Source organism: Orycteropus afer, unplaced genomic scaffold (assembly GCF_000298275.1).
Source record: "Orycteropus afer afer isolate SDZICR_OR568_19922 unplaced genomic scaffold, OryAfe1.0 scaffold00253, whole genome shotgun sequence".
NCBI lineage: Eukaryota > Metazoa > Chordata > Mammalia > Tubulidentata > Orycteropodidae > Orycteropus > Orycteropus afer.
Genome location: NW_006921840.1, coordinates 4,504,092 through 4,517,020, shown reverse-complemented (window position 1 = coordinate 4,517,020; position 12,929 = coordinate 4,504,092). Strand labels below are relative to the sequence as shown.

Here is a 12,929-nt window from a genome sequence, read left to right as displayed (position 1 = left end):
AATTATAATGAAATGTGCAAAGACTTGGAGTTAGAAAACCAAAAGGGAAGAACACACTTGGCATTTCTCAAGCTGAAAGAACTGAGAAAAAAATTTAAGCCTCGAGTTGCAATATTGAAAGATTCTGTGGGCAAAATATTGAATGAAGCAGGAAGCATCAAAAGAGGATAGAAGGAATACACAGAGTCACTGGAGCAAAAAGAACTGATTAATGTTCATCCACTTCAGGAGGTGGCATATGATCAAGAACCAATGGTATTGAAGGAAGAAGTCAAAGCTACATTGACGGAATTGGCAAAGAAAGGCTTCAGGAATTGATGGAATACCCACTGAGATGTTTCAACAAATAGATGCCCCACTGGAGGCACTCACTTGGCTATGCCAAGGGGTTTGGAAAACAGGTACCTGGCCAACTGACTGGAAGAGATCCATATTTGTACTCATTCCAAAGAAAGGTGATCCACAGAATGTGGAAATCATTCAACAATATCATTAATATCGCATCCAAGTAAAACCTTACTGAAGAGGTAATTCAAAAACAATTGCAGCAGTATATTGATAGAGAACTTCCATAAATGCAAGCTGGAAGTTCAGAAATGCAAGCTGGATGTGGAACAAGTCATTGCTGATGTCAGATGGATCTTGGCTGAAAGCAAAGAATACCAGAAAGATGTTTACCTGTGTTTTATTGACTATGCAAAAGCATTTGATTGTGTGGATCCTAACAAATTGTGGATAAAATTGAGAAGAATGGGAATTCCAGAACACTTAAGTGTACTCATGAGGAACCTATACATAGAACCGGGGCTGTTGTTCAAACAGAACAAGGGGACACTATTGTTGTTGTTAGGTGCCATTGAGTTGTCTCCACTCACAGCGACCCTATGCACAGCAAAACAAAACACTACTCGGTCCTGAGCCAGCTCCATGATTCTTGCTACAGTTGAGCCCATCGCTGCTGCCACCATTGTCAATCCATCTCCTTGAGGGCCTTCCTCTTTTTTGTCAACCCTCCACCTTACCAAGCATGACATCCTTTTCCAGGGAATGGTCCCTTCTGACAACAGGACCAAAGTAGGTGAGACGAAGTCTGGCCATTCTTGCCTCCTAGGAGCATTCTGGCTGCACCTCCTCCAGGACAGACCTGTTAGTTCTTTTAGCAGTCCATGGTACTTTCAGCATTCTTCACCAACACCTCAGCTCAAAAGCATCAGTTCTTCGGTCTTCCTTATTCATTGTCCAGCTCTCACATGCATATGAGGTGATTGAAAATACCACGGCTTGTGTCAGGTGCACCTTAGTCCTCAAGGAGACATCTTTGTTCTTCAGCACTTGAAAGAGGTCTTTTGGAGCCGATTTTCCCAGTGCTATACTTCGTCTGCTCTGGTAGCATAGTGCCTAAGGCACTTGACTGCTAACCAGAAGTCTGGCGGTTCAAACTCACAGCCGCTCCTTGGAAGGAAGATGGGGCAATTTACTTCCGTAGTGATACTGCCTCAGAAACCCATGGAGGGGTCACTATGAGCCTAGTCCGACTCCATGGCACATAACAACAACAACAACATACGCTGTCTGATGTCTTAACTGCTGCTTCCATTGGCATCAACTGTAGAACCAAGCAATGTGAAATCTTTGACAATTTCAATCTTTTCTCCATTTCTCCTTTTTTTTTTTTCTTTTTAATATAGAAAAAAGGACATTGCATGATTTAAAATCAAGAAGGGAGTGTGTCAGGGTTGTATCTGCTCACTATACTTTTTCAGTCTGTATGCTGAGCAAATAATCTGAGAAGATGGTCTATATGAAGAAGAACTTGGCATGAAGATTGGAGGAAGAATCATTAACAACCTGCAATACGCTGATGACACAACTTTGCTTGCTGAAAGCGAGTATGACTTAGAGCACTTACTGATGAAGATTAAAGAATACAGTCTGCAGTATGGATTACATGTCAATATAAAGAAATCAAAAATCCTCACAACTGGACCTATAAGCACCATGAAGATAAATGGAGAAAAGATTGAAGTTGTCAAAGACTTCACATTGCTTGGTTCTACAATTGACGCCAATGGAAGTAGCAGTCAGGACATCATATGACATATAGTACTGGGGAAACCGGCTGCAAAGGACCTCTTTCAAGTCCTGAAGAGCAAAGATGTCTCCTTGAGGACTACTTTGTGCCTGACACAAGCCGTGGTATTTTCAAGCACCTCATATGCATGTGAGAGCTGGACAATGAATAAGGAAGACCGAAGAAGAGTGGATGCTTTTGAGTTGTGGTGCTGTCAAAGAATGCTGAAAGTACTGTGTACTTCTAAAAGAACTAACATCTGTCCTGGAGGAAGTGCAGCTGGAATGCTCCTTGGAGGCGAGAGGGACCATTCCCTGGAGAAAGATGTCATACTTGGTAAGGTGGAGGGTTGACAAGAGAGGGGAAGGCCCTCAATGAGATGGATTGACATAGTGGCTGTGACGATGGGCTCAAGTGTAGCAAAGATTGGGGAGCTGGCACGGTACTGGGCCGTGTTTCGTTCTGCTGTGCATAGGGTCGCTATGAGTTGGAGACAACTCCACACACAATATTAAACTGATAAGAACAGAAACTACACTTGGTCTGATAAGAATGCAAATTTTCAAGTCCCAGCACAGATCTGCTGAATCAGGAACTCTTAAACGGGGCCCAGCCACTTGTGTCTTAACAAGCCCTCCGAGTGATTCTGAGGCAGGACACAATTTGAGAACCACTACCATAGAAAAATTTTCCTGATCATGTTACAAGAAATGTGAAATTCTGTCTGGGATTCTAGAATGTAAGCTTTGTTTTGTTCACTGCTTAGCACATAGTAAGCCTGAGTATAATAGATAAATAATTTGTTGAATGAATTAAAAAAACATGAGTGAATCCTTCAGCTGATAGATTTGGGGCATGCAATGGAAATATAAAATGTTATCAAGGTAAACTTTTGGCAATGGCTTAAGAAATCTTCCATTTGACTAATGGGGGAAAGAAAATTATACTACCTCAAGCAGAAACCTGTCTCTTTGATCATTAATAAATTCATGGACAGTCTTGTTTGCGTCTGCACCTTTAAAGAAAATTGAAATAGACTTAAGGTTAGTTCATTATCCTTCAAAGATGTTAAAAAAAAAAAAAGCTAAATAATTACATCATTGCATACAGTATGTATTTGAGCTTTTTAAAAAACACTATACCTTCAAATCAACATATTTTCTAACCGCTCAAAAACTAATTTAATAATAGTAACTAACACATATTTCGTGTCCATTCATATTCCAGGAACTTTATTCAACACTGTAAGTACATAATTTCATTTAATCTGAACAACTCACAAAAAAATTTAAAAAATTCACTGCCATTGAGACAGATCCGACTCATAGTGACCCCTCCTTGGGTTTCCGAGGCGGTATCTCTATGGAAATAGATAGCCCAATCTTCCTTCTGAAGAGTGGCTGGTATGTTTGAACTGCCAGCCTTCTGGTTAGCAGTCAAATGACTTAGGCACCACATCACCAGAGCTCCTGAACAACTCAGATAAGTCATTTTTTTCTTTCCTAATAATAAAATCTGATTTGTGATTCCTAAGATCATTTTTATTAAGGACCTCAGTTTTATGTCTAGATCAGCCAAATATTACAATTTAAAACATTTAAGACTTATTTCGTGAAGTACAGGCTTTGGAGTTGTACAGACCTGAATGGTATTCCTTTTTTGTCACTTATGAGCTGCATGATCTTGGACAAGCATCTTGACATCTCTGAGCTTGAGGACTTATATTGTTCATATAAGGTACATATTAATATCCTCATCCTAATATAAAATAATAATAATAAAATCTTCAAACTAAATAAGTCTTAAGCTAACTAAATAATAATAATAAATAAACTAAATAAGTCTTAAATGTTTTAAATTGTGATGTTTGGCTGATGTAGACATAAAACTGAGGTCCTTAGTAAAAATGACTTTGTTGTTGTTGTTGTTCTGTACCATTGAGTTGGACCCGACTCATAGTGACCCCTCCTTGGGTTTCTGAGACAGTATCACTATGGAAGTAGATTGCCCCATCTTCCTTCCAAGGAGTGGCTGGTGGGTTTGAACCCCCAGCCTTCTGGTTGGCAGTCAAGTGCTTTAGGCACTATGCTACCAGAGCTCCCAAAAAAAATGACTTTAGGAATCACAAACCAAATTTTATTATCAGGAAAGGAAAAAATGACAGCTAGTTCTACCACATCACGATAGTAAATACCGAAAGTTTCATTTCAAGCTTTCTTTATGTTGGAACATTATACATATGCTATGTTTCAGTAATGATTATTTCATTAAAACTAATGGAATGTGGTATAAAATAAAGTACTTATTAAAAATATAAAAAGAAGTAAAAATAAAATAACATAGGCGTACCTCAGAGATATTGTGGATTAGGTTCCGTATCACCCCAAAAAAGCAAATATCTCAATAAAGCAGGTCACATTAATTTTATTTCCCAGTGCATATAAAAGTCATGTTTACGCTATACTACAGTCACTTAAGTGTGCAATATAATATTTTGAGAATTACTAATGTGATACAGACAGACACATGAAGTGAGCACATGCTTTTGGGAGAATGGTACTAATAGACTTGCTTGATGCAGGGTTGCCACGAACCTTCAATTTGTTTTTTAAAAAAAACAAAAAACCAGAGTATCTGTGAAGTGCAATAAAATGAGGTATTCTTGTATTACCCAAACGATTAATGAATTCATCTTGAACTAGAGAACATGTTGTTGTTGTCAGGTATTGTCAAGCCGATTTCAACTCATAGCAATTGAATGTGACTGAGTACAACTGCCACATAGGGTTTTCTGGACTGTAACCTTTATGGGAGCATATTGCCAGGCCTTTCTACCTGGGAGCACCAATCTTTGGGTTAGCATCCCAGTACTTAGCCATTGTACTACCAGGGCTCCTTGTACTAGGATGTATAAGGTGTAGTAATTATGGATCGTGGTACAGAGTAAAGTCTCATAATCAAAAGGGAAACAGAAGTTGTTAGTTGCCATCAAGTCAGTTCTGATCCATAGTGACCCTATCTGTGGACAACAGAATGAAACACAGCCCAGTCCTGTGCCATCCTCACCATTGTTGCCATGCTTGAGCCCATCGTTGCAGTCACTGTGTCAATCCATCACATTGAGAGTCTTCCCTTTGTTTGCTGACCCTCTACTTTACCCAAGATGGTATCTTTCTCCAGGGACTAATCCCTTCTGACAACATGATCAAAGTACGAGAGACAAGCCTGGCCACTCTTCCTTCTAAGAAGCATTCTGCATGTACTTACTGCAAGAAAAATTTAGTCATTCTTCTAGCAGTCCATAAGCTTTCAGCCCAATATCCATAACGTTTTCAGCCTCGTATCGCCTCATATGTGTGTGAAAGCTGGACAATGAATAAAGAAGACCAAAGAAGAGTTGATGCCTTTGAATTATGGTGTTAGTGAAGAATACTGAAAATACCATGGACTGCCAGAAGAACAAACAAATCTGTCCTGGGAGAAATACAGCCAGAAGAATGCTCCTTACCCACGAGAATGTCCAGACTTAGTCTCACCTACTTTGGTCATGTTGTCAAAAGGGGCCAGTCCCTGGAGAAGGATAACATGTTTGGTAAACTGGAGAGTCAGAGAAGAAGGGGAGACCCTCAATGAGATAGATTGACACTGGGCAGTGTTCCATTCTGTCATACATAGGGTCGCCAAGAGTCAGAATCAACTCAACGGCACTTAACAATAACAACAACCAGTGAGTTTATGTGTATTAGGAGGCCACAGTCTTCTGGGGGTCATATCCTGCCTCCACCCCTTACTAGCTGTGGGAATGAGTAAATTATTTACCCTCTCCAAGCCTCAGTTTCCTCATCTGTTAAATGAGGATACTAATTGTGATAGATTATAGTATTGTTTCCAGATATTTGGTGCCCCTCTCTGTAAGAGGATTAGCTTCACTGATCTCAGGCATGACTGACTTGATTTAGCCAATGGAATGGGAGTAGATATAATGTATATTGTTCCCAAGCAGACACTTTAAGGACAACTACATGGTTCTCTCTTTTCTCTCTGCCACAACTCCAGCCATGTCCCAGACAGAGACTGTTCTTTCAGTCAAGGACTCAGAAAATCACCAAAGTTGGAAAGTGAACAAGAAAACTTCTGTTGTAAGTCACTGGAATTTAGGAGTGCTTTCTTGCCACAACATAAGTTAGTCTAAGCAGATACATTACCCTAGAATTTGTGGTCTATTTATTGGTATCACGTTGCAGCCTATCATTTGCCACCTTCTTATATAATTACAGTGCAGAATACGCAACTACAACAGCTTCTAAATAGGTTAACATGGCTTCCTTTTGCTACATTAATTATTGAATCCAAAGTCTTCTCCTAAGTGGTTTTCTTATTCTCTGAAGACTTTTTTTTTTTCCCCCAAAAATTAGGAAAGTGTATTAACTTTGGGAGCCAAAGGAATATCTTTTTAAGTTGCCACAGCAAATCCATGACACTTCATATATTTCTTCCTTTCTCCTTCCCTCCTTCCTTCCTTCCTTTCTCTCTCTCTTTTTTTTGGGGGAAGAATTTATGACTTTATTATCCTAACATTTATCACTTACCTCATTAGAGGTAAACTACTTTCTGTCTCAGTTATAGGCACTTCCTGATCCCATAACATTTTGATTACCAGTTTGCCTTCTTTCATAGAGCAACCAAATACAGTCTTATAGTATTTTAACACGTGTTTCTAAAGGTCTTTAAAATCAAGTTGTATTTTTGCCACCACAGGCAAACTTAGGAACTCGCTAAGTTTGTCTGATTTTTAATTCTATTAGCTTCCTGATTCTGGGTATATGAGTTTTACGGCCTGGGCAACCAAGGCTTCTCTGTTTTTAGAAAATGTCGAGATTCATACATCCAGACTGTATATGAGTGACCAGGCCTTTATAAATTATTCACTTTTGCCAACTTTAATACCATATCATTTTTCAGTGCCTTTCTTCCTGAGAGCCATGAAATGAGTCTATTTCTTGGAAAAGCAAGTTTCCTTGTTTAAAATAGATTCTCTCCTGATCCTCAAACCCATTTGCAAAGACCTCACCATCCTATTGTGAGATGGATACTTCCTGTGTTTCTCATCCTTAAAAAGCCCCCTAACCTGACATTAACTCTATTCAAACAATTGCTCATAAACAATCGTTAAATGAAACTTACCTTCCTTTAATCTGAGCAAAAGAGTGGGATCTAGCCCAAAGTTTTCTGGTAAGCTACCAGCTGTATCAGCATAAAAGGCTATTTGGCCTAGGTGTGATCGACTCTTCATTCGGGAGGAAAAAGTAGACTTTTGGTGCACTTTCATGGTGCGGTTCTGAAATTTCTCCTGCCCAAGTAGAAAAGTTTAAAAGAATTTCTAATATACCAAAATAATGTTGTCTTAAAATAGTGATTGCACATAAAAATGTAATTTGCAGTAAGTCCTTTTCTCCCTCATCAAATCATTGTAAATATTAAACAATCCCAAATTCTGATCTTTGAAGGAGTATTTGTAGTTTTCATTTCCTTCCTGTATGAAGCTGAGCAAAATATATATATATTTTTTTTAATTAACGCTTGTTAAGCAAGTCCATCCCATCTATGAGCCTATAAAATATTCTCCTAGTTTTCTTTTCACAATTTTGTCATGCCCAAGATGAAAATACACACCTGGGAATTCCACTGATTTCAAAGGACTGATTTTGTGGAGTTGAAAACTTGAAAGAAATGGACCTCCAAAGTAGGTCTGAAAAATCAGGCTTCCAATTTAGTTAATCTTTCAAAGTATAATTTTGGTTAAGTTCAATAAAACTCCACAACACACATGGAAAGCTGTCACTTTGCAGATGAATAAATTGTTAAGCATTTCTATACATTTTCCTAATTCTAATTAGGATGAAGAAAGTCCTTTAGTCAACCTTTACCTCAGGGAGTAAAGAAAGCAAACCTTACTAACTGTGACCAAGGCAGTATAAATTTTGACCATACATGTAGTGGGATAAACTCTGCAAGGCACAGGCAATAAGCCTCATTGATGATTTTGTTTCATATCAAATAATTCTAAAATGGCATTTCTGCCTCCTCCCCCTGCCCCTGTCCTCAAAATACAGATATACGTCCTCTTGTCCATATCTGCCTGGCAAGTTTTGACTTACTCTTTAAAAAAAATTATTGTGGTAAGTGTATATATTTAAAAAATTGCCACTTCAACATTTTTTACATTTATAATCCAGTGACATTAATTATGTCCATAAAATTGTGCAACCATCACCACTACTCATTCCAAATCTTTCCATTAGTTGTGACAGAAGCTCAGAGCACCCTAAGCAATGATTCTCTATTTCCCTTCCCTCCTGCTCCTGGGAACCACTAACAGACTTTGGTCTCTATCCATTTGCCTATTCTAGATATTTCATAGAGTGGAATCTTACAATATTTTCCTTTTGTGACTGACTTATTTCACTCAGCATAATGTGACTCTTGAAGACTCAGCTCCTGTTTTCTCCTCAATGAAGTCTTTATGCACACGTACATCACGGCCACCACCATCCTCTTCTCACAACAAAGAAGATCAAGAACTGATGGTAGTGAAGGAAGAAGTCCAAGCCACACTGAAGGAACTGGCAGAAAACAAAGTTCCAAGAATTGCTGGAATGCTCACTGAGAAGATGTAGCACTGAAGGCACTCACTCATCTATGCCAAGATATATGGCATATATATGGCCAACCTACTGAAAGAGATCTGTGTTTGTTCCCATTCAAAAGAAAATGTCATTTTTAGCAGAATGAGGAAATTATTGAAAAATGTCATTAATATTACACACAAGTAAAATTTTGCTAAAGATATTTTAAAAACAGTTGCAGCAGTGCATCAACACGACATGTTAGAAATTCAAGCCAGATTCAGAAGAGCATATAGAACAAGGGATATCACTGTCAGTGACAGATCTTGGTTGAAAGCAAAGAATACTAGAAAGATATTTACCTGTGTCATTAACTATGCAAAGGCATTCGACTTTATGGATCATAAAATATTGTGGATAACATTGAGAAGAATGGGAATTCCAGAACACTTAATCGTGCTCACGAGGAACCTGTAGTAGACCAAGAGGAAGTCGTTCAAACAGAACAAGGGGATACTGCTCAGTTTAAAATCAGGAAAGGTGTGTGCCACAGTTGTATCCTTTCACCATACTTATTCAATCTGTGTGCTGAGCAAATAATTTGAGAATCTGGACTATATGAAGAAGAATGCAGCATGAGGATCAGAGGAAGACTCATTAACAACCAGCAATACACAGATAACACAACTTCGCTTGCTGAAAGTTGAAGAGGACTTAAAACACTTACTGATAAAGATCAAAGACTACGATCTTCAGTGATCAAACATAAAGAAAACAAAAATCCTCATAACTGGACCAATAAGCCACATCACAATAAATGGAGAAAAGATTGAAATTGTGAAGGATTTAATTTTACTTGGATCTATAATCAATGCCCATGAAAACAGTAGTCAAAAAATCAGATGACGTATTGCCCTGGACAAATCAGCTGCAAAAGACCTCTTTAAACTGTTAAAGAACAAAAATGTCACTTTGAAGACTAAGGTGTACCTGACCCAAGCCATGGTATTTTCAATAGCCTCATATGCATGTGAGAGCTGGACAATGTATAAGGAAGACAGCAGAAGAACTGATGTATTTGAATTGTGGTGCTGGTGAAGAATACTGAAAGTAACATAGACTGCCAGAAGAAGGAACAAATCTGTCCTGGAAAAAGTGCAGCCAGAGTGCTCCTTAGAAGCAAGAATGGCCAGAGTTTCTCTCTCATACTCTGGTCATGTGGTCGGAAGGGACCAGTCCCTGGAGAAGGACATCATGCTTGATAACGTAGAAAGTCATTGGAAACGAGGAAGATCCTCAGTGAGATGGATTGACACAGTGGCTGCCATCATGGACTCAAGCACAGCAAAGACTGTGAGGATGGTGCAGGACTGGGCAGTGTTCTGTTCTGTTGTACACTATGAGTTTTGTTGGTCACTGTAAGTCGGAACCAACTTGACGGCACCTAACAACAACATGACCATAATGCATCAAATCTAAGATGCCATTTATTGTTAAATGCATAACTATTTTATACTCCCAACTATGTATAACATACCATCGATGTAAGCTGGATCCCAGTTTTGGAATTGTGAAAATATGAAAAATGTGGGCGTTAGAGTCTATGAAATAGGGCATATCTTATTGGTCATACCAGATTGTGATGGTGTGTGTGATCTCTTTAGTCCCTACCACCTGGGCTGGATGCTACTCTGCCATGTATGTTAATAGTATCTCCCCAGCACAGTGTGAGGCACACACCAAATACATCAATGTATGACTCTATGCCTTAAACCCAGTGAAGCTCACAACAGTGATATACAGACTGTGATTCTAATTAATTAGAATTGTAATTTTAACAAAACCGTACCTTTCTCTGCATTTCCATCTCATTTTCTTTGAAAAGAAAGAGATCTTTGAAAAATATCTTATATGGCTTGTCCTTTGTGACAGAATCATCTTTTAAATGATCTGTTTAAAAAAACAAAAGCAAAAAGTTAAACTTCTGTTAGCCTACTTGTGCTGATCAGGACATAGAAGCTCCCACCAACCAGGGTAGTGTAAAGGGGACAGTGGGCCTCTGAGAAGGTAGTAGGCAGGCAGCCTTGCCCCACTCCATCCCACTCCACCCTAACCCACCCCAACTGGAGATGAAGATGCAGGTCCTGGATCCCACAGCAACAGCCAAAACTTCTCTGTTCCCTGCAGCCCCCAGCATAGCACTTAGTGCTTTATAGTGAATGAATTGATATTTGTTCAATAAGTAAATAAAGAGGTCTTTGATAGAATAGTGGGATCACACTTTGAGATATTAAGATGTTGTTTCTTGCCACCACTACAAAGATACCCATCACTGCCTTGCAAGCAGGTCCAGGAGGCTGGGCCTGGGGATAGCAAGAAGATAAAAGAGCATCGTTAACAGGCTGAGGACAGTTGACCTGAGAGAGTCCTTGGACCTACTACCCCATGCCACCAATCCCAGGCCAGGCAGGACCCCAACATCCCAAGATAGGACCTCGACATCTTCTGATGGTTGGACACCTCTCCTAAACCAACATTCCTGCCCCTTCAAAATTCCTAGTAAATGAAACCCTATCTCACCCCAGGTGACTTAACATTTTCAGTGCCAATGTTTAAGTCTCCAAGTGACCAGGTTTAAATGTGTAAGTGATCTGGAATTAACAAGATGATATTTATCTCCATCCAAGCAGATTTAGGGGCTTCAAAACTATGTTCATTGCAGTTAGAGAGAAAGCGAAAAAGTGAAACTTCAGAATACCAAGTTTCCTGAATTATAAACTCACTGCAAGCATTAGCCACTAGCAAGCTCTTCTTCCGACCTCACAACTCCCAAAGCTTGCTGGACTCCACCATTAGCCAAAGCCTCTTGCCTTTCCAAAGGGTCTCAGTGTGCCAACTCATTCTACCACTAACTCAACCTCTCTTTAGCACTTCACTTTTGCAATATGGGGTCTTCTTAGTTCTGCAAGTCAAATTCTATCAGCAGAACCCTGGCTCAGAATGTTCCCTCTTTCCTTCCTGTCACACTCTTCTCTAAACTGCCTTGCAAATTCCTTCATTGATAATTAACCATTTAGGCGAAACCTTTCTCTTCACTGCCTCTTGCTCACTGTATTAGTTTCCAATTGGCGCTGTAACATATTACCACATGTTTAGTGACTTGAGACAACACAAATTTATTGTTTTCCAGTTCTGGAGGGCAGAAGTCTGAAATGAGTCTCAGGAGGCTAAAATCAAGATGTCAGCAGGACTGTGTTCCTTCTAGAGAGTCCAGTAGAGAATCCATTTCCCTGCTTTTTCCAGCGATTCTTTCTAGTGGCTACTTGCATTCCTGGGCTATTGGCTCCTTCCTCCATCTTCCAAACACATCACTCCAATCTCTGCTTCCATGGTCCCTTCCCCTTCTTGCCTTTCCCTTATAATGACCCTTGTGATTAGATTGGGCCTATCCAGATATTCCAGAATAATCTCCCTATCTCAAGATCCTTATTAAGTGCATCTGCAAAGTCTCTTTTGCCATGTAAAGTAACATAGTCACAGGTTCCAGGAATTAGAATGTGGACATCCTCAGGGGGTGGGGGATCATTCTAACTATAACACTCACAACATATCACTTCCTTCTCAGCCTTGCCTATTGTTGCCAATCTATTTGCCTGGTCCTAATTCTCTCCTTAGGAGCTCTGGTAGCATAGTGCCTAAGGCACTTGACTGCTAACCAGAAGGCTGGAGGTTCAATCCCACCAGCCACTCCTTGGAAGGAAGGTTGGGCAATCTACTTCCATAGTGATACCACCTCGGAAACCCAAGGAGGGGTCGCTATGAACCGGGTCCAACTCGATGGCACATAACAACAACAACAGTTCTCTCCTTACTTCCTTTCTTTTCTCCCTTCCTTCCTCCAACAAATTGAGCTTCTATTACTTACCAGGCATTATTCTAAGTGCTGATGATATGCTGGTAAACAAAATAAAGACCTCTGTTCTTGCAGATTTTATTTTGGGGTAGGGGTAGAGTCATGCCAAGGGATTGGTAATAGACAATAAAAAAATAAAGATAATAAAGTAACTTTTATCATATGTTAAAAAGTTATAAGATTCTGTGGAACACTAAAGCAGAATTCAAAAGTGGAACAGAACCTTCTCAGTGGGTAATTTATAAACTCTTTACACAGAGAGACTATGTGTTATGCTTATGGTGTAGCATTTTCCATTTCTTACTCTCCCAATCCACTA

At 39.5% G+C, this 12,929-nt stretch overlaps 1 protein-coding gene across 1 annotated transcript in view; it reads right to left on the bottom strand.

Moving 5' to 3' along the window:
• CCDC38 (coiled-coil domain containing 38) overlaps positions 1-12,629 on the bottom strand; it is a 72,053-nt gene extending 59,424 nt beyond the window's left edge. Inside the window, exons 1-4 of the mRNA XM_007949773.1 lie at positions 12,623-12,629; positions 10,547-10,647; positions 7,256-7,421; positions 3,022-3,086 (exon numbers count right to left, since the gene is read on the bottom strand). Coding sequence (XP_007947964.1) covers positions 3,022-3,086; positions 7,256-7,421; positions 10,547-10,647; positions 12,623-12,629 — 339 coding nt within the window. The remainder of the gene's footprint in view (positions 1-3,021; positions 3,087-7,255; positions 7,422-10,546; positions 10,648-12,622) is intronic.
• Between the last annotated feature and the right edge of the window lie 300 nt (positions 12,630-12,929).